At 44.5% G+C, this 22,494-nt stretch overlaps 1 protein-coding gene across 1 annotated transcript in view; it reads right to left on the bottom strand.

Annotated features, from left to right (window-relative positions):
- Positions 1-309: 309 nt before the first annotated feature.
- The window catches only part of STX18 (syntaxin 18), a 197,491-nt gene continuing 175,306 nt past the window's right edge, over positions 310-22,494 (bottom strand). Inside the window, exons 9-11 of the mRNA XM_069744834.1 lie at positions 18,706-18,775; positions 13,400-13,480; positions 310-542 (exon numbers count right to left, since the gene is read on the bottom strand). Coding sequence (XP_069600935.1) covers positions 447-542; positions 13,400-13,480; positions 18,706-18,775 — 247 coding nt within the window. The 3' untranslated portion in view covers positions 310-446. The remainder of the gene's footprint in view (positions 543-13,399; positions 13,481-18,705; positions 18,776-22,494) is intronic.

Raw genomic sequence — 22,494 nt, 5'->3', positions numbered from 1 at the left:
GGGACACCGACATCTGCACAGCGCACGGACGCTTTGGTCACTGAACGGAGAGCAGTAGGATCGTGTCTCCCTGCTCTACTGCAGATAATATTGTTGTGCCGTGCATGCCGATATAGTTAAGGGTAGCGGTTGCTCTGGGTGGTCCTCTCATAGGGCGAGGCGCGGGCTGACTACATCTTCCGATTCACCAACCCCCGGTAGCTACACTACGGTGACGAGGCATTGTGTAAGCAGTGTGGACACGTCTGGCCTTTCTGCAGGTAACAAACAGCTCAATATCTTCCAGTGAATTGTAGACACCTCCACGACTTCATTATCACAAGTGACATTTATTAACATATCCAGGCGAATGTTCAGGAGGGAGACGTACAACAGAGATGTGACATTTTCGCGGAGATTTTACATTACAATAATTCGGTTACGGCAGTACGGTTCCCATTCAATTACTAACTATCATACCAGTCCAGAAACAGTAATGAAAATGAACACATCACTAGGAAGAAGAGGATCCAAACCCTGAAGCCGGCATTATTCTTGATGGCCTGAAATCAAACATGAAAGAATAAAAATAGGATCTAGAAGAAGACATAAAACAGCAGACACATCTAACCATACATGACGAGCACCTCCAGTGATGACATACTTAGAAACCTCTGATGCATCTCAGTAAGTTCAAGCTTCTGACCCACAATGAGAAACTGATTCACCAAAGACTTTCTGCAAGAAATCTGGCCAGACATTTTTAACGCAAGGCAAAGTCGTGCAAAAAATGTGCGACTTTTGGAGATTACACGTCAGTTTTGAGCAGCTCTGCCAAAATAGGCAGAGTCAGGAAGGACAGAGAGTGGCGAAGCCCTCCGGGGTAACTCATGACACGCCGTGGCATACCGTACCCAGCAAATCCTATTCCAGTAAAATTTGTGGCGAGGAGCGTGCCACTTTTGAGACAAGCCCGATTCATGACGTTCCGGGCACCTTTTAATGAATTAGTCGCCTCTGCCTACAGTACGCTCCTTCATCAAGACTGGAGTAAACAATGCCAGCCTTGAAGAATCGGGGTGTGAGTGTTTTAGGCTGATTTTTAGCCTTATTTCTTTGAAAGGTGCTACGGATATTCATTTCATTTTGGGTCAGAGTAGAAGACGTAAATTACTGTTGTCCTTTACGCTCTTCCTGCCGATGCCAGCTGCAAGAATAGATAGAGATGTAGCTAAAATAACTTGAGTATTTTACCTAAACTGAGAATTAGAAATTGATTGCAAACCTGCGGAGGGAACTTACCAGTTGATTAAGTTCTGTGATTACAGCAGGCGCAGCACTTATTAAGGCAATGTGAAAGATTGTACTAACAGCCGAGGGGGGAGGAATGTCAGGTGCTATACAAGCCAGCCGCCAGATCGAAACAGCATGTCCGCGGCTAAGCTACAGTATGACAGGACCCCTATCTTAAGGTCCAATAACAGGGACCACCCAGAGGCATAGAAACGACTGCCAATCGGTAAGCCTTAAACAAGTGATCGCTTAAATGCCTGTTTACGCAGGCAGGTCAAAGTAATCGATCACTCAGAAACCCCTCTAACCTTATTAATATTCCATGCATGCCTTCTGTCTCTTTCAAATGTGCCCTTTGGAATTCTTGCTCTGTGTGTAATAAACTCCCTTTCATCCATGACTTCTTCCTTTCTGATTCTCTCAACCTCCTGGCTCTAACTGAAACCTGGATCCAGCAGTCAGACACCGCTGCTGCTGCTCTCTCATATGGTGGACTACACTTTTCTCATACCCCAAAACCGGACAACAGACCAGGTGGATGAGTTGGTCTGCTCCTTTCACCCAAATGTACCTTCTAAGTTATCCCCCAAGTACCCTCACTTGTCTTTCCTTCATTTGAAGTCCATGCTGTCAGACATCCCCTTCTCCATGAGAGTGGCGGTTATGCATCGTCCTCCCGGCCCCTCTCATCAGTTCCTGGATCACTTTGCCACCTGGCTTCCACACTTTCTCTCCTGTGACATCCCCACCCTCATCATGGGTGACTTCAACATCCCCATTGCTTTTTCCCTCTCCCCTCTGCTTCTCACCTTTTATCTCTAACCTCTTCTTTCGGCCTCTCGCAGCATACTAACTCTCCAACGCATGAAGACGGAAACTCCCTCGACTTGGTCTTCTCCCGACTTTGCTCAGTGGATGATTTTACAAACTCCCCTCTCCCGCTCTCTGACCACAACCTCCTTTCTTTCACTATCAAGATCAGCCATCCCGTTCATGTCACCCCCACTTTCCACACTTATAGAAACATACAGGCCATTAACACCCAGAAACTTATGCAGAGCTTGCAGTCCTCATTGGCCCCTATCTCCTCCATCTCATGTCCTGATTCTGCTCTGAAGCATTACAATGAAACCCTCCAAAGTGCCCTGGATGAAGCTGCGCCTCCTATACATAGGACAACTCGGCACAGATGGCGACAACCCTGGCACACACTGCAAACACGTTTCCTACAGCGGTGCTTCAGGTTCGCCGAACATCTGTGGAGAAAATCCAATCTACCAGAAGATTTCATCCATTATAAGTTCATGCTTAAAACATACAACACTGCCCTTCACCTCTCCAAACAAACCTATTTCAACACCCTCATCACCTCATTGTCCAGTAACCCTAAACGTCTTTGACACTTTTCATTCCCTACTCAACCCAAGAGTGCAGGCCCCAACCTCGGATCTCCGCGCTGACGATCTGGCCAATTACTTCAAAGAAAAAATTGACCACATTTGAAACTGAACCTGTCAAAAACTGAACTCCTCATGTTTTCTCCCTCTACTAACCTACCTTTGCCTGACATTGCCATCTCCGTGTGTGGTTCCACCATTACTTCCAAACAACATGCCCGCTGCCTTGGGGTCATCCTTGATTACGAGCTTTCATTCACCCCCCACATCCGATCACTGGCTCGCTCTTCTTATCTGCATCTCAAAAGCATTTCTAGAATTCGCCCTTTTCTTACTTTCGACACTGCAAAAACTCTTACTGTTTCACTCATTCACGTCTGGACTATTGTAACTCTCTACTAATCGACCTCCATCTTACCAAACTCTCCCCGCTCCAATCTGTCCTGAATGCTGCTGCCAGGATTATATTCCTCACCAACCGTTACACCGATGCCTCTACCCTGTGCCAGTTATTACACTGGTTACCCATCCACTCAAGAATCCAGTACAAAACTCCATGGCTCAGCACCACCCTACATCTCCTCCCTGGTCTCAGTCTACCACCCTACCCGTGCTCTCCGTTCTGCTAATGACCTGAGGTTAGCATCCTCAATAATCAGAACCTCCCACTCCCGTCTCCAAGACTTTAAATGTGCTTCGCCAATTATTGGGAATGCACTACCCAGGTTAATAAGATTAATCCCCAATCCCCACAGTTTTAAGTGTACCCTAAAAACGCATTTGTTCAGACTGGCTTACCGCCTCAACGCATTAACCTAACTATCCCTGTGTGGCCCATTAAAAACAAACAAACAAACAAACAAAAAAAACCCCTTAAACCTTAATCAGGTTCCTCACATGTTCTCATACATTTCATGCAGTTAATAGCCCTCTGTGTCTGTACTGTTACATACTTAGGCTGTTAATTGGTTCATGCAGCTTTACATGAACACCCGATTCTTACACTATGGCTGGTGTGAACAACGAAAGCAATTGTTACCTTCCGCCTCTCGTGTCTCCCCTTTTCGTCATAGTTTGTAAGCTTGCGAGCAGGGCCCTCACTCCTCTTGGTATCTATTTTGAACTGTGATTTCTGTTATGCTGTAATGTCTATTGTCTGTACAAGTCCCCTCTATAATTTGTAAAGCGCTGCGGAATATGTTGGCGCTATGTAAATAAATTATCATTATTTATTATTATTTTCGCTTAGTGATCATTGGCTGCCACGCTTCTAGGCAGTGAGTCCTGTTTACACAGAATGACAGCGGAGAACAAAGACTTTTTTCACCCAATGAACGAGCGTTTTGCTCATTCATCAGGTGATCGGCAGCTTGTTTACATGGCAGGATAATAGTGAAAAGAGAATTTTAAAGAATGCGCGTTCACAATTATCTTGCAGTGTAAATGCAGCTTACGACGAGTGAAATAAGTATAGAACACCACCTATTTTTAGGAAACTATATTTCTAAAAAGGTGCAATTGACATGAAATTCTCACCAGATGTTGGTAACAACCCATCCAATCCACACAGGCCAAGAAATCAAACCATAGATGTCATAAAAATAAAGTTATGTGCAATAATTAAAAATTACACAGAGAAAAAGTATTGAACACTATTATTGAAATCTATTCAATACTTAGCACAAGAGTCTTTGCTAGTGTTAACAGCTGCCAGATGCCTTCTGTATAGAGAAACTAGAGGCAGGCATTGCTCAGGTGTGACTTTAGCCCATTCTTCCACACAATCACTCTTCACATCCTGAAGGTCCTGTGGGCTCCCTCTTTGAACTCATGTGTTTTAGTTCCTTCCATACTTTTTCTGTTAGATTCAGGTCAGAGGCTGGGCCATTGTAGTGAAACCAATTGAGAGTTTCCTTGGTTGTGTGTTCGTGATCATGGTCTTGCTGAAATGTCTACTGTTGTTTCATCTTCATCATCCTGGGAGATGGCAACAAATTTTTATCAAGAATGTCTCGGTACATTTGTCCATTCATTCTAATAATTCAACGCCAGTTTAGGCTATGTTCACATATGCTGTAATGATCCGTTAGAACAGATCCAGAAGAAATCCATTAGGAAAAAAGTTGTGCTGACAACTTTTTAGTCGATTATTCACTAATTGATCTCTGCCGGATCTGTTTTTTTTTTTTTTTTTTAACATTGGGCAATCAATGGGCAATGGATGCATTAATGCGGCATCCATTGTCATCTATTTCTAATGGATCTGGCAATCAAAGGCTTTATCTTGCTGGATCCATTAGAAATAGACAACGGATGCCGTAATAATGGATGCTGCATTAATGGATCCGTTGTCCATTGACTGCAATGTTAAAAAATTGATTTACAGAGATCAGTTAGTGAATCATGGACTAAAAAGTTGTGTCAGCACAACTTTCTTCTCCTAACGGATTTCTGCTGGATCCATTGTAACATATTATTATTATTTTTATTATTATTTATTTATATAGCACCATTGATTCCATGGTGCTGTACATGAGAAGGGGTTACATACAAGTTACAGATATCACATACAGTAAACAAACTAACAATGACGGACTGATACAGAGGGGCGAGGACCCTGCCCTTGCGGGCTTACATTCTACAGGATTATGGGGGAGGAGACAGTAGGTTGAGGGTTGCAGGAGCTCCGGTGTTGGTGAGGCAGCAGCTTCGATAGTGATGAGGCGGCAGCGGTGTCAGTGCAGGCTGTAGGCTTTCCTGAAGAGATGAGTTTTCAGGTTCCGTCTGAAGGATCCGACTGTGGTTGATAGTCGGACGTGTTGGGGCAGAGAGTTCCAGAGGATGGGGGATATTCGGGAGAAGTCTTGGAGGCGATTGAATGAGGAGCGAATAAGTGTGGAGGAGAGAAGGAGGTCTTGGGAGGACCGGAGATCACGTGAGGGAAGATATCGGGAGATTAGTTCAGAGATAAAGTTGTGGACAGGTTGTGGATGGCTTTGTAGGTCAGTATTAGTAATCTGAACTGGGTACGCTGAAGGAATGGGAGCCAGTGAAGAGATTTGCAGAGGGGGGAAGTGGAGGAGTAGCGAGGAGAGAGATGGATTAGTCGGGCAGCAGAGTTAAGGATGGACTGGAGAGGTGCAAGGGTGTTAGCAGGGAGGCTGCAGAAAAGGATGTTGCAGTAGCCAAGGTGGGAGATGATGAGGGCGTGCACAAGCATTTTAGTAGATTGGGGGTTGAGGAAAGGACGGATCCTGGAGATATTTTTGAGCTGGAGGCGACAGGAGGTGGAAAGAGCTTGGATGTGTGGTGTGAAGGACAGGGCAGAGTCGGAGGTTACTCCGAGGCATGTGAACACAGACTTATGGTGAAATGTTGTTCTTTCCACTTCCAAATTATGGCCCCAACAGTGCTCACTGGAACCTTCAGTAGTTTAGAAATTCTTCTATAACCAATGTCATTAGTATCGTTTGTAGCGATAAGGTTGCAAAGGTCTTGAGACAGCTCATTGGTTTTACCCATCATAAGATGTTTCTTGTGTGGCACCTTGATAATGAGACACCTTTTTTTATAAGCCGTCAGTTAAACCATCTGATATTATTTGTCACTAAGTAGAAGGATTGCTTTATAATTACTGATAGATTTTAGCTGGTGTCATGATTTTTCATGACTTTCTGAACTTCTCTTTCTTCATGTTCAATACTTTATTCCCTGTGTAATTTCCTATTATTACACAAAACATAAAATTTATGGACATCTGTGGTTTGATTTATTTACCTGTGTGGATTGGATGGGTTATTACGACACCTGGTGAAAATTTCATGTCAATAGCTTTTTTTTAGAAATATATTTACTTAGAAAATTGGTGATGTGATCAATAGTTATGTCAGCCGCTGTACGCTTGTTTTCAAGTTCGAACGTTATCCCCCTAACCACAGCATAGGGAATAAATTTGTGATCTATGGGGTCTGAGCGCCATGGCCCCCAGCGTTCCTGATAATCGGGGCTCTGAAGAGCCTTGTAGGAATGGAGCGCTAGTTGATCATACATACTACTCTATTATTCATTCCTAAAGAGAGCGCTGCAGATTGCCGAGTGCTGCACTCAGCTGAACTTCAATTCTCCCATTAGAAAAAAATGTAGTGGCAGTGCGCATGATCAACCTCCGATCCATTACCTGTCTGGTCTTGTAGGGTCAGGTGGTCGCTGTTGGTGGGGTGCTTAGAGCTAGGCTTCTCCTATGAGCATTTTGAGAGCAACAAAGATGTGAACAGCCCATGACAGTGACGGAGCTGGTTTCACACCCTGGAGATCTGAAGCGTATTGCCGTATATTCACAGCCCTGATGGCTGCAGACAGCTGTCATCTTTACAGTCGACTCATCCATCAAATTCGCACCCTCCGTTCGCTGCTCTTCTATTAATTCAGCAGATGCTTTCAGGGAAAGCGCGATTCAAAGCCCACGAATTAACTGCTGCGGATTTATTTCGGTCTCATACGAAAGTGATACTTTTAACCTAATTTAAACCTCTGCAGGGGTGATATGTGTCGTCTATCCAGGAATTTCTGCTGAGAAGAGCCGGGCGTGACCTTGGGAACAGCTCGGAAACTGTGAGTAAAGACTAAACTGCCATTATACGCAGACTGGCAGATATACAAGATGGGAGTAAAAGGAGAAGGAAGCAGGTCTCCAGTGGGGAAGTGTCAGAGCAGATCAGACGACACGGACACTAACAGTCACTGGTCTATATTACACGGAATGGCTGCTGCTATCACAGTGGTGGGTCTAACATGACTATATGACGAAACATGAAACTTTCCCACGATCTGGACCTTTATGCCCACAAGTATATTCACCCGTGTAGTAATGCACCTTGACATGTTTACTATAGGACGCTCATGTGTGCAATACATTCAAGGTTACAACAGCGCTCAGCTATTTCCGACAGCCCCATACAATGGGCCATTCTAGAGTCCCAGTGGTCAGACCTCCAGTGATCAGAAAGAGATCCACTTATTTGCTATTATGGATGGATGACTGGGCATCTATCCCGACTACCAGGAAATATTCTGTTGGGAAACACGATTTCCTGACATTCATGTGGACATTACTCTGATACAAAACACCTACCTAGATATTGCACAGACCAAGAGAAGAGGAAACTCACACTGCTGTCCATTTGATCTAATACTGGAGATATCAGGAGTGCTGAGGTAAGAAGAGGCCACTCACACTTGTGTCCACCCTGTCTATCTGATCTAATACTGGAGATACCGAGAGTGCTGAAGTAAGAAGAGACTGCTCATACTGCTGTCCACCCAGTCTATCTCATCTAGTACTGGAGATACTAGGGGTGCTGAAGTAAGAAGAGGCTGCTCACACTACTGTCTATTTGATCTAATACTGGAGATACCAGGGGTGCTAAGGTAAGAAGAAACTGCTTATACTGCTGTCCACCCAGTCTATCTCATCTAGTACTGGAGATACTAGGGGTGCTGAAGTAAGAAGAGGCTGCTCACACTGCTGTCTATCTGATCTAATACTGGAGATACCAGAGGTACTCAGGTAAGAGGAGGCTGCACACACTGCTGCACACCTTGTCTATCTGATCTACAGTCATGGCCAAAAGTATTGACACCCCTGCAATTCTGTCAGATAATACTCATTTTCTTCCTGAAAATGATTGCAAACACAAATTATTTGGTATTATTATCTTCATTTCATTTGTCTTAAATGAAAAAAAACACAAAAAGAATTGTCCCAAAGCCAAATTGGATATAATTCCACACCAAACATAAAAAAGGGGGTGGACAAAAGTATTGGCACTGTTCGGAAAATCATGTGATGCTTCTCTAATTTGTGTAATTAACAGCACCTGTAACTTACCTGTGGCACCTAACAGGTGTTGGCAATAACTAAATCACACTTGCAGCCAGTTGACATGGATTAAAGTTGACTCAACCTCTGTCCTGTGTCCTTGTGTGTACCACATTGAGCATGGAGAAAAGAAAGAAGACCAAAGAACTGTCTGAGGACTTGAGAAACCATCTCCAAAACCTGAATGCTCCTGTGTCTACCGTGCACAGTCCAAGAAGAAGAAAAGATGGCTGACAGCACTCGCACGCAGGAGCGCCCGTCCAGGTCCGAGAAACCCACTAGGACCATCGAAGACTCAAGCAATGAAATGACAGCGCTCCATCCAGGTGTATAATCCAAACGAATAAATTTATTGAGCCATACAGTAGCAACGTTTCGACCCGGTGGGTCTTTGTCAAGCATACAGTGCAGTGCACAGGTCCGGCTTTAAATAGTGTGTGTGCCACACAGGGCACCAATCCCCATCAAGCCGCCCACCACCACATAATCAATACAATACGATATAAAAACAGACATCAGACATATCCATATTAAAAGTCCCCAACCGCCCATGTTAATATTATACATAACAAGTAAATATTCCCCTCTTATACAAGTAAATATAGAATGATCATGGAATCTCCAGCAGTCAAGTTCCGGCATCAGGGTCGTCATGGCAGCATTATCCAATCACCATAGATCCACATGGCTCTCTGTAAACACGGCAGCATGCGCTCCCTGGATGCTGCGTCACGGAGCTCCAGGTAGTGGCAACGGACTCCCCGGTAATGACGTAAGATATCTCTGGGCTTGGTAGGAGTTCTCGGATTGGCTGGGAGCGGATCTTCTATTAGATGGGGGCTAGTGAGTGGCGGTAAGAATATTCATGGCGCCAGTGGAAGCTGGGTGCTCATTGGCTCTGCCGTGTTTACAGAGAGCCATGTGGATCTATGGTGATTGGATAATGCTGCCATGACGACACTGATGCAGGAACTTGACTGCTGGAGATTCCATGATCATTCTATATTTACTTGTATAAGAGGGGAATATTTACTTGTTATGTATAATATTAACATGGGCGGTTGGGGACTTTTAATATGGATATGTCTGATGTCTGTTTTTATATTGTATTGTATTGATTATGTGGTGGTGGGCGGCTTGATGGGGATTGGTGCCCTGTGTGGCACACACTATTTAAAGCCGGACCTGTGCACTGCACTGTATGCTTGACAAAGACCCACCGGGTCGAAACGTTGCTACTGTATGGCTCAATAAATTTATTCGTTTGGATTATACACCTGGATGGAGCGCTGTAATTTCATTGCTTGAGTCTACCGTACGCAGCGTCATCAAGAAGTTTAAAGCCCATGGCACTGTAGCTAACCTCCCTAGATGAGGACGGAAAAGAAAAATTCACAGGAGATTTCAACGCAAGATTGTGCGGATGTTGGATAAAGAACCTTGACTAACATCCAAACAAGTTCAAGCTGCCCTGCAGTCCGAGGGTACAACAGTGTCAACCCGTACTATCCATCGACATCTGGATGAAAAGGGACTGTATGGTAGGAGACCCAGGAAGACCCCACTTCTTACCCCGAGACATAAAAAAGCTAGGCTGGAGTTTGCCAAAACTTACCTAAAAAAGCCTAAAACGTTTTGGGAAGAATGTTCTCTGGTCAGATGAGACAAAAGTAGAGCTTTTTGGACAAAGGCATCAACATAGAATTTACAGGAGAAAAAAAGAGGCATTCAAAGAAAAGAACACGGTCCCTACAGTCAAACATGGCAGAGGTTCCCTGATGTTTTGGGGTTGCTTTGCTGCCTCTGGCACTGGACTGCTTGACCGTGTGCATGGCATTATGAAGTCTGAAGACTACCAACAAATTTTGCAGCATAATGTAGGGCCCAGTGTGAGAAAGCTGGGTCTCCCTCAGAGGTCATGGGTCTTCCAGCAGGACAATGACCCAAAACACACTTCAAAAAGCACTAGAAAATGGTTTGAGAGAAAGCACTGGAGACTTCTAAGGTGGCCAGCAATGAGTCCAGACCTGAATCCCATTGAACACCTGTGGAGAGATCTAAAAATGGCAGTTTGGAGAAGGCACCCTTCAAATATCAGGGACCTGGAGCAGTCTGCCAAAGAAGAATGGTCTAAAATTCCAGCAGAGCATTGTAAGAAACTCATTGATGGTTACCGGAAGCGGTTGGTCGCAGTTATTTTGGCTAAAGGTTGTGCAACCAAGTATTAGGCTGAGGGTGCCAATACTTTTGTCTGGCCCATTTTTGTAGTTTTGTGTGAAATGATCAATGTTTTGCTTTTTGCTTCATTCTCTTTTGTGTTCTTCATTTAAGACAAATTAAATGAAGATAATACCAAATAATTTGTGTTTGCAATCATTTTCAGGAAGAAAATGAGTATTATCTGACAGAATTGCAGGGGTGTCAATACTTTTGACCATGACTGAAATACTGGAGATACCAGGGGAGCTGAGGTAAGAAGAGGCTGCTCACACTGTTGTCCACCATATCTGATCTAATACTGGAGATACCAGGGTGCTGAGGTAAGAAGAGACTGCTCACAATGTTGTCCACCCTGTCTTATCTGATCTAATACTGGAGATACCAGGGTGCGGAGGTAAGAAGAGACTGCTCACACTGTTGTCCACCCTGTCTATCTGATCTAATACTGGAGATACCAGGGTGCTGAGGTAAGAAGAGGCTGCTCACACTGTTGTCCACCCTATCTGATCTAATATTGGAGATGCCAGGGGTTCTGAGGTAAGAAGAGGCTACTCACACTGCTGTCCATCCTGTCTATCTGATCTAATATTGGAGATGCCAGGGATGCTGAGGGAAAAAGGAGGCTGCTCACAATGTTGTCCACCCGATCTAATCTAATACTGGAGATACCAGAAGTGCCGAGGTAAGAGGAGACCGCTCACACTGCTGTCCATCCTGTGTATCTAATCTAATACTGGAGATACCATGGGTGCTGAGGTAAGAAGAGACTGCTCACAATGTTGTCCACCCTGTCTTATCTGATCTAATACTGGAGATACCAGGGTGCGGAGGTAAGAAGAGACTGCTCACACTGTTGTCCACCCTGTCTATCTGATCTAATACTGGAGATACCAGGGTGCTGAGGTAAGAAGAGGCTGCTCACACTGTTGTCCACCCTATCTGATCTAATATTGGAGATGCCAGGGGTTCTGAGGTAAGAAGAGGCTACTCACACTGCTGTCCATCCTGTCTATCTGATCTAATATTGGAGATGCCAGGGATGCTGAGGGAAAAAGGAGGCTGCTCACAATGTTGTCCACCCGATCTAATCTAATACTGGAGATACCAGAAGTGCCGAGGTAAGAGGAGACCGCTCACACTGCTGTCCATCCTGTGTATCTGATCTAATACTGGAGATACCATGGGTGCTGAGGTAAGAAGAGACTGCTCACAATGTTGTCCACCCTGTCTTATCTGATCTAATACTGGAGATACCAGGGTGCGGAGGTAAGAAGAGACTGCTCACACTGTTGTCCACCCTGTCTATCTGATCTAATACTGGAGATACCAGGGTGCTGAGGTAAGAAGAGGCTGCTCACACTGTTGTTCACCCTATCTGATCTAATATTGGAGATGCCAGGGGTTCTGAGGTAAGAAGAGGCTACTCACACTGCTGTCCATCCTGTCTATCTGATCTAATATTGGAGATGCCAGGGATGCTGAGGTAAAAAGGAGGCTGATCACACTTTTGTCCACCCTATCTAATCTAATACTGGAGATACCAGAAGTGCCGAGGTAAGAGGAGACTGCTCACACTGCTGTCCATCCAGTGTATCTGATCTAATACTGGAGATACCAGGGGTGCTGAGGTAAGAAGAGACTGCTCACACTGCTGTCCATCTGATCTAATACTGGAGATACCAGGGTAAGGAGGTAAGAATAGGCTGCTCACACTGCTGTCCACCTTGTCCATCTGATCTAATACTGGATATAGCAGGGGTACTGAGGTAAGGATAGGCTGCTCACACTGCTGTCCACACTGTCAATCTAATCTAATCTAATACTTGAGATACCAGGGCTACTGAGGTAAGAAGAGGCTGCTCACACTGCTATCCACTATGTCTATCTGGTCTAATACTGAAGATACCAGGTATAATTAGCTAAGAGGCTGCTCATACTTTTGTCCACCCCGTCTTCTGAAGGACAGTACATGGTGTAGCTTATCTCCAGGACACAGCAGTGGAGCTTTCTACTGGACATGCGCACAGGCATCTGTCCTAACATTCTGAGACAGGTCTGTCAGCGTAACAAGTAGGCCGCCATTTTAATTCTATAGTGATAGATCCGGTAGTCTTTGTACCGGATATCACAGGATACCTTTAAAGGTATCGGAGACGTGCCGACATCACAAGGGAGGCCTACACAATATTCATGAACATAGATTTTTTTGACAATAAGGACAAAATAAAAATCCTATCCTATGATAACGAGCTTTTCAGAACTTTGATGCAACCAGTCTATGGGGTATTGCCAAGGCCATCGCTCATCATGGCCGTATTCATGTAGGGGCCAGTATAGCATGTGGTGTAACGTATAGAATAATTTGTGTTCTCGGAAGCGTGCGTCCTCCACGCATACACACAGCGAACACTTGTTTGTACATAAGGCAATTCTGAGAAAGAAACACGGTTCACGATGATTACTGAGAAATGTGTGAATAGAGGATTAATGGTTTATTGCTCCGAGCTGCCGGGTGACAATTGGGAGACGGCAACACATCAAACACGCACACACGTCATCTTCCCCTCCCCCGCCACTTCCAGACACAAACATAATTACAGCTCGGAGGATGACTTTTGGTTGAGGATATTACCTCTCGTATGTCTTCGTTTCCTTCCTTGATATTTTCCGTGGCGCCCACCACCAGCTGATGGATGTTGTCAATATCGGTTTCCTGCCAGATGAGAGGAAGAGAAGTAACCATTAACCCCCGAGATGTCCAGAGCTCTGATTCCAATATGACTTCCACAAGCAGTAACCATGATGTGCACATTACATGCTGACCTCTTACTCCAGGACCATGTGTTCAGCACATTGCAACAGAGATTCTCCACCTGAACCCTGCAGCTACGGAGGGGAGATCAGAGGAAGACGTGGAGCAAGGACAGCTCGTCAGTGCCAGCAGGACTCGGGCTTATTACTATGGAGGATCTGCTGATAAGCCCAAATAAAACTCTACGGTTGCCCGGGAGAAGATTCCTAGCAACAAGTCTTGACAGCTCTTCAGTTCAGTGCTGGATCTGCATTGCTCTGAAGTGGTTTACAAAATTTACATCTCATTTTTCTAAGACAATAATAATTGTAATAGTCAATCTTTTTTTAAGAGCTAATAATTCTTCAGATTTAATAATCAATCAAATCCATCCAATCATCCTTTCTCCAATCCTTCCATCACACACTCATCCATTTTTCCATCATCACTCATCCATCAAACTTCATCACCTATCCATCCTCCCATCCATGAATCATCCCCCATCCATCAATTATCATAACCTTTCCTGCCATCCACTCATCATCTTTCCTTCCATCAACATCACCACTCATCCATTCTTCCATCCATCATCACTCATCCATCAAACATCAAGGACCTATCCATCCTTCCATTCACCAATCAATCCATCAATCATAATCACCCTTCCTGCCATCCAACCACCTTCACTCACCCATCTATCCATCATCCCCATCAATCATTCCTTCCACCATTAATCATGATCACCCTTCATTTATCAATCCTTGAATCAATCAATTTAACAATCCATAATCATTCATTCAACAACCCACCCATCCATCATCTACAATCATCTTTATTTATACTATAGCAGAATTTTCAACATGTACAAAAGGTCAGACATTAAAAAATAATCTAATTAATGTAAAATGGGGTGAGAGCTGCTGCTAGGTATAATTTGCAATCTATGAGGGGACTGCACGGAGCTAGAAAGAGCTTGTTTCGTACCATGGCCCATTCATTTTTTTTTAATTTTTTTTTATACCAAATAGGGTAAGGTACCCTGCATTTATAGAAAGCTACATCGGCCTGACTAAAAAGATTTGTTGTTTTCAGGCAATTAAAACTATTTTTTTTTTTTAGGTAGAGCATTCCAAAGAACTGGTGCAGCATGAGATAAGTCTTGACGGTTCGGATTATGAAGGGTGTTCGTGTTAGATCATTAGATGTAAAAGAGGAGATTTAGTGTGGCAAACCACTGTAGGCGAGTATGATAAGTCTACATTGTACTCTAGAGCAGACGGTAAACCAGTGCAATTACTGGCACAGGGTGGAGGCATCGGTGTATCAGCTGGACAGAAAACTGAGCCTGGCTACTACATTTGGAAAAACTTAGAGGAGGGGAGATTGATTAGTATTATGTTACAGCAGTACAGATGAGAACGAATCAGTGCAACAATAAGTTTTGGGAATTTCCACAATCGGCTACAAGTCACACAGATTAGCATGGCGAACTGTATCTTATGTGCCCCTTGAGGAGGTGACTCAAGGACTTCTTTTCCAAATTTGTTGGATTTTTTGTGTCATATCAAAGGGAAATGCTCTATAATAAATGAGGCCAACAGTGTCTGCATACTGTGCCATTAAGACACAGGACGCCTCATTTCTTTGGGGATGATGTGCCTGGAGAAGCCAGTCCGCTCTCCGGTAATGCGGCAGCTTCATTAACTGCAGTGCTGAACATTACTTTACATGCTCAATCTGCTTGTGCCACACTTACCAGCAATGAGGGATTCATTTAGAGCTAGCACAGATACGATGCGCTTCTTGTATTGAAAGGCTCATAACTAGGTACCTCCAGCTGAGAAAGGAAACGACGGCATGCAGCAATTAGCAGAACAGTAATAGGCCAGATGGCCAATTATTTTGGTTTTAACTATTTTCTCATCGAGCTGCCATACAAGACCGAGATCCATCATATTGGAGGCTCCTAGTAGGGCTATTTTCTCGTCTGACTAATATGGTAATAAGACAGAGCTTTAATTGTGGCCATGGAAATGCCTAGACTGTGCTTTTTTCCATGTTGCCCTTGAGTTGAACATCTAAAGAGGAAAAATTGCTAGGGACATGCTGCTTGACAAACCCCATACAAACGGTTGCAGCTATCAGGTTACATTCCTTAGTAACCAGACGGTCAAGTGACATGTTTTCTATACAGTGAAAATCCCTTAATTCGAATTCTGTAGCTAAAAATCCACAAAGGCTACTAATTTGGCTTGTTTTGGGCATGGAAAAACATCTTCACAAGCGACATCCACAGATTATCTGTGGTTAGTTCTCTAAAGGTACCGTCACACTAAGGCTATGTGCACACTTTGCGGATTCCACTGCGGATTTTTCCGCAGCAGAATTCCAAAATCCGCAGTGAAAACCCATCGCGGTTTTTACTGCGGATTTATCGCGGTTTTTAGTGCAGTTTCTTCTGCGGATTTTCATCTACAGTTTTCTATTGGAGCAGGTGAAAATCCGCAGAAAAGAAGTGACATGCTGCGGAATGTAATCCGCAGCGTTTCCGCGCGGATTTTTCTGCAGCATGTGCACAGCGTTTTTTGTTTCCCATAGGTTTACATTGTAATGTAAACTCATGGGAAACTGCTGCGGATCCGCAGCGGTCAAATCCGCTGCGGATCCGCAGCAAAATCCGCAAAGTGTGAATATAGCCTAAACGATATCGCTAGCGATCCGTGACGTTGCAGCGTCCTGGATAGCGATATCGTTCAGTTTGACACACAGCAGCGATCAGAATCCTGCTGTGATGTCGTTGGTCGCTGCAGAAAGTCCAGCACTTTATTTCGTCGCTGGACTTCCTGCTGACATCGCTGAATCGGCGTGTGTGACACCGATTCAGCGATGTCTTCGCTGGTAACCAGGGTAAACATTGGGTTACTAAGCGCAGGGCCACGCTTAGTAACCCGATGTTTACCCTGGCTACCAGCGTAAAAGTAAAAAAAAAAAAAAAAACACTACATACGGCACTTACCTTCCGCTGTCTGTCCCTCGGCGCTCTGCTTCTCTGCTCTCCTCTGCACTGTGAGCGCCGGCCAGCCGGAAAGCAGAGCACAGCGGTGATGTCACCGCTGTGCTTTCCGGCCGCTGTGCTTACACAGGGCAGAGAAGCAGAGCGCCGAGGGACAGACAGCGGAAGGTAAGTATGTAGTGTTTTTTTTTTTTTTTTTACGCTGGTAACCAGGGTAAACATCGGGTTGCTAAGCGCGGCCCTGCGTGGGTTTGTAAGTGTGATAATTCCCTTCCCTCTACTTTGGCTTTTCCCAGTCCTCCACTCCCGATGCCATTGCTCTGTTATAAGTTAGTGAATATTTGTATGCCTGGTATTTTCATTTACCCTTGTTTGTGTTGCCTTGTCGGGTTGGTGTACTGCATTGCATGGCAGCTCCCCTCTTCACTGGGTGGGGGAGGAGAACAGACGGAAGGCTGATTCAGGAGATAAGGGAAGGGTGGAGGCCCCGGCATCTTCACCTTCAGAAGTATCTCGGGAAATAGGGCGAGCTAGGGTGCCCCCTAGTGTTAGGGACAGGGAAGGAGCACCTGGTCCCAGGTCAACTGACAGCTGAGTCGTGACACATGTGGTTTTGAAGGCAATGGGCGGTAACCCCAAATATTGCTGTGATGAAGATTTTTGTTTATGCTCTTTGCGTTTTGTTGTTAAAAATAATCTATTAAAACTACATTTTTTAAGCAGTCTTACTTTTTAGCATTTGTTCCACACTTGCCAAAAACGTTTGCACAATACTGTATATTATAATTTAACAAAAAGTCTGAAGTTGTCTGAAGTCTCTCCTTTCCTGTGTGAGACACCACTGCATTGGTGAAGAGTAAGGTGTGCAGCAAGAAAACACAGGCGAGATCTGTGCTGCTGTCTTAGTGCTGAATGTAGTTATGTGATGGATTCCTGGGTATTAAGAAGTATCAGGAGAAGGCTAGAAACAGCAACTGAGATAAATGTTGCTACTGCCGCCTTCTTAGGCTTCTTTCACACTTCCGTTGGTCGGGGTGCGCCCTAATGCAGTGAAGCGACGTATCGCCGGATGTTGAGAAAATAGAGGAAAACGTGTGCAACGCATCCAGTGTTATGATGGATGCGTCAAAGGAGTTCCTGCCTGCATTTTCAGGTATAAGATTTGATAGAGAGAGAGAGAGAGATTTTTCCCTGACTTGAAAATCCTTCCGGGCATGCTCCGAGTGAAAAAACGGCATACGTCGCTGGATTCCTGTGTTTGACGGTCAGCGACGGATCCTGCGTCCATAGGTTTCCATTATAACCAACGACGGACAGCACAGGACGCGTCGCTGAGCGATTTTCCGACGTGCAGAGAAAACTTTCCTCTGAACGTTTTCTCCGTACGACAGACCCTATTTTCCGACAGATACAGTGAACAACGGACGAAACGGATGGCCATCCGTCACAATCCGTCGTTAATACAAGTCTATGGGAAAATGCAGGATCCTGCAGAAAAATTTGCAGGATCCTGTTTTTTTCAAAACTTGACGTATTTCGACGGGAGGAAAAAGACGGAAGTGTGAAAGAGGCCTTAGGCTACTTTCACACTAGCCTCGGTACGGGTCCGTCGCTAAGCGTTGGGCCGACGTACCAACGCACGTTGTGAAATTTGTGCACGACGTGGGCAGCGGATGCAGTTTTTCGACGCATCCGCTGCCCATTCTGAAGTCCGGGGAGGAGGGGGCGGAGTTCCGGCCGCGCATGTGCGGTTGTAATTGCAGTTCAGATGCTGTATAGAATCAGATCACTTTTGGCATCCCCCCCCAAAGAAGATATTCCGATGATTCTGAGCTTGTTGTGGTAAAAGGAGTAATGCGCTCCTGTAATACTGTGGGAAACCATCAGATCTTCTAACGACGAACGACGAGATGTCTCAAAATTTCATTCATGGTCACTTTTTAGGCTTTTTGCATAGCCGATAGGTCCTCTAAGCCTAGATAGCATAGTCTGAGGACTCTTAGTAGTTTGCATTTTTTAATACTACTGCTGTACATGGATATGTTCACACACGCCTCTGTTGAGCTCATAAAGCAACAATAGCAAGAGTTTACCAGGACGGTCAACCAGGGAAGCGGTCAATTTCCTATTTTACCTGCTGAAGAACCTTCTCCGTGAATATTTCTTGAAGTCTGGAGATTTCAACCACCTTCCCTTCTATTTGCCTGCAAAAAAAACAAACAAACCCAAAACCTGCTTAGTAAAGTAAGAGGAACACAATCCAACCACAGAAAAGGCAAAATACAAGTGTCTGTATATAAAGATCCCAAGTTTATAAGCAGTTATTGCTATAAAACCTGATGAGGAGATTTCACATAGGACATTAAAAACAAAGGTACTCTAAATAAATAAAGCCAATATTTTATCTGCCGTTAACTCCAGGATGGACAACGCAAAGAGGAGCGGTCCCAGAAAAAGGAGTGGAAGAAGGAGGCAGGTGCTGTGCGAGCCTGGAAAATCGGTCACAAAATTATAGCAAATTTAATAAAGCCATATGTCATTGAATGGGAGCTGCTTCCTGGGTTACTAGATGAAAAAAGTAGAACTGGCTAATTTAAAAAAAAATAAAAAAATCCAAATAAATATAAAAAAATTATAAAATGTACTTAGATGTAAAAAGCATGTATACAGTACGATAACATATGTAATAACAAGTATAGATATAACAGTCAGTTAAGCAGGAGCAGGCGGTTCTGGGCTAGGAATAGAGCTGGAGTGACACAGGCTTCAGATCTACCATAGCTCTTCAGCCTCATTTGCATATCAATTGAAACACTGATTTCTCAGAAATGGAGGAACGGACTTGGCCATGTAAAGGTATTGCTGGACTTGTCTTTAAAAGAGCCCGATGCAGGTATTAATAGTTGGGGGTGGGGTGGGGGGTAAGAACCTGCTGACGGAATACCATTAAGCGCTGCGTCCTCCATTGTTTTTCCAGACAACAGCTCTGCAGGGAACTACAATATAGCAATATTCTTTAAAAGGGTTGTTCACCTTTGGGGACAGTTTTTTTTCCCATAAATGCAGGTACACGGGGCAAAAAAACAAACAAACAAAAAAAACAACAAGAAAACTTTTTTTTTTGCAATTCGGAGGCAATATGAATGTTGCATCATTTGGCTTTTAAAGATTCATGGTTTCCTGGACATTCAACTTCGATATGGTCATAAATCAGCGGAGAGGAGCACTTGCAACGGATTATCAGAATAAGCTCACTGGCCGATTCTCAGGTGACTCAATCTGCAGCCTGCGCAATAGACAGTGCAACGGAGAGGCTATAAAAGGGTAAACACATTTAATAAAAAATAAAAAAATTGTTCCCAAAAGGTGGACAACCCCTTTAAATAGGGCCATGCGGCAGTTTCCAACACATGTGGACTAGAGTGTGTGTGTGTGTGTGTGTGTGTGTGTGTGTGTGTGTGATATGCCACGGTAAATCCCAACCGAAACGCTATGTCTTTACATTGTGAGGTAGGAATATCCCTTTAAGTACTTACCTCCTCTTATATGCAACAATCAGACCGTAAACAACTTATTTGCATTCCTATAGTAACACTGGTAGGACAACAGCAATGGAAATGGACTTTTTCTCTCTAGGGTGAAGCATACCAGGAGGAGGAATAATTCAGATCCTTTACGTGCATGGAGGAGGGCACTGCTACTCACTGAGGCTGCCCTCACAGCAGCTCATTCATCAGTGGCTCTGAGGCTGGACGCTCGCATCCTGGCACCATCCAGGTTGAAAACTATTTATCCTCAGACATAGACACCTCTCCATTACTAAGCCGTGGGCTTTATGTCACCTGACAATGCAAAGGTGACATCAACCCCACAAATATGAACCCCACTTGCCACCGCTACAGGGCAAGTGGGAAGAGCTGGGCAAAGGGCCAGAATTAGCGCATCTAATAGATGCGCCTTTTCTGGGCGGCTGTGGGGGGGGGGAGCCACAATCCATGGCCCCTTACCAACCCGAGAATACCAGCCCCCAGCTGTCTGCTTTAGCAAGGCTGGTTGGTCAAAAATAGGGGGGGACCCCACACCTTTTTTAAATTATTTATTTAAATTAAAAAATCAGTGTGGGGACCCCTCTATTCTTGACTACCAACCTTGCCAATTGCTGACCCGACGGCTGAGGGTTGCAGCCCACAGCTGCCAGTTTTGCCTGGCTGGTTATCAAAAAAAACAGGAGAACCCATGCAGGTTTTGTTAAATTATTTATTGATAGCGCAGGTGCCGGCTGATGAATACTCCCATCAGCCGCTCCTGCTTTCACTGTTATTAGCAGCAGCAGGCATCAGCCAATGGAAGCAGTAGTCCCATCAGACGGCGCCAGTGACCGGAAGTAAACTTTATACCTCCGATCACAGCGGCGGACTAACACTGTCATTTGACAGGATAGGAACCGCAGCTGTCTGACCGGCGGGGATGGTTTCACCGCTGATCAGAAGTGGTTTTTGCCGCCCTGTCATGCACATAACAGCACAACAAACACCGGGTGTTCGGGGGCCGAATCCAAACGGTAACACAGACTTCCTGGTGAAGTTCGTGTTTGGTGACCGTGCCCGAACAGGTGTTCGGTACGGACGCCGAACTTTACTGTTCGGGTTCGCCCGTTTCTAAAAGCCACATAAGGTGCAATGAGCGATTTTTTATTTGCATTAATTCACTGCCAAACTGACAAAAAAAAGCTAATATGCTAATGATCCATCAACAATCAGAAATGTATTTATAGCATCTTCCCAGCTTGTCGTAAAGAGATGAGGCTCATCATCTGCAGAAGTATGAAGCATCTCATCCTCCAGAACTTAAATTTTTAAGAAAAACCTTCCCTATAATTCAGTGGCAGAACTACAGTCCAATAGGTTCCGGTGCAAGATTTGGTCCACTCCAAACACGCATGTTGGTCAGTTGTATGGGCCCTTGTAGCCTTCCAATCTAACCACTGGAGAGTTTCAGTGAAAACATTCCAGGCTGCAACCGTGCAGCCAGGCTCCGATTCATGCTACACGTGGTTTGGGCAGCATGAATCCGCTGACCGGTAAACTGGCCCCACCAACTATCAATTCAGAGGCAAGCGGCGCTATTGACATCACAACCCCACACACCCGCTTAGATGCTGCACGATCGACAGATATTGTTCACGCGTCCTGTTACAGGGATGCAACACTACAGGCTGCCATGAGAGGTGGTGAGTTCTCCTTCAATGGAAGTCTTCAGAGGCTGGAGATTGCTTAGTGAACCCTGCATGGAGCAGGACACTATGACCCTGGAGGTCCCTTCCAACTATAACAGTTGGAGGTCAGGTTTTGCATATTTGTGAATAAAACATATCATTTTTATATGATATATAGTTTTCCTAGATGTACCATTTTTTTTTTAAACAGTATCGTTCCCCTCCTTGCATTTTTGTTTTGTTTTTTACTGTGTATTGAGCAGCTATTCTCATTGGAGAAAAATAGAATTTAGAAATGTGATGCTGAGTCGCTTATCACAGACAAAGGATAGCCAAGGAGTCCGAGGTTAAAAGCCAGGAGGGAACGTCATAAACAGACAGAAGAGACAAAGGCGTAGTCGGGTAACGGTCCAAGGTCAGAATACCAGGAGGAAAGTGGATCAGAGCAAAGAGCAGGCAAAACGGATGGTCAGAACGAAGTCTAACGTCAGGCAGCAAAAAGATCCACAAGCAAAACACTAGGCACATGGAGCAACAAATACTTATTTCATTCAATAAAATACAAAGGTGATTTGTTTTTTGAAGATTTTGTATCTTACAGTTGAAGTGTACCTACGATAAAAATTATAGACCTCTCCATTCTTTGTAGGTAGGAAAGCTTGCAAAGTCGTCAGTGTATCAAATACTTATTTTCCCCGCTGCATGTAT

Source organism: Ranitomeya imitator, chromosome 1, assembly GCF_032444005.1.
Source record: "Ranitomeya imitator isolate aRanImi1 chromosome 1, aRanImi1.pri, whole genome shotgun sequence".
NCBI classification, from domain to species: Eukaryota; Metazoa; Chordata; class Amphibia; order Anura; family Dendrobatidae; genus Ranitomeya; species Ranitomeya imitator.
This window is presented reverse-complemented; position numbering and strand designations above follow the sequence as displayed.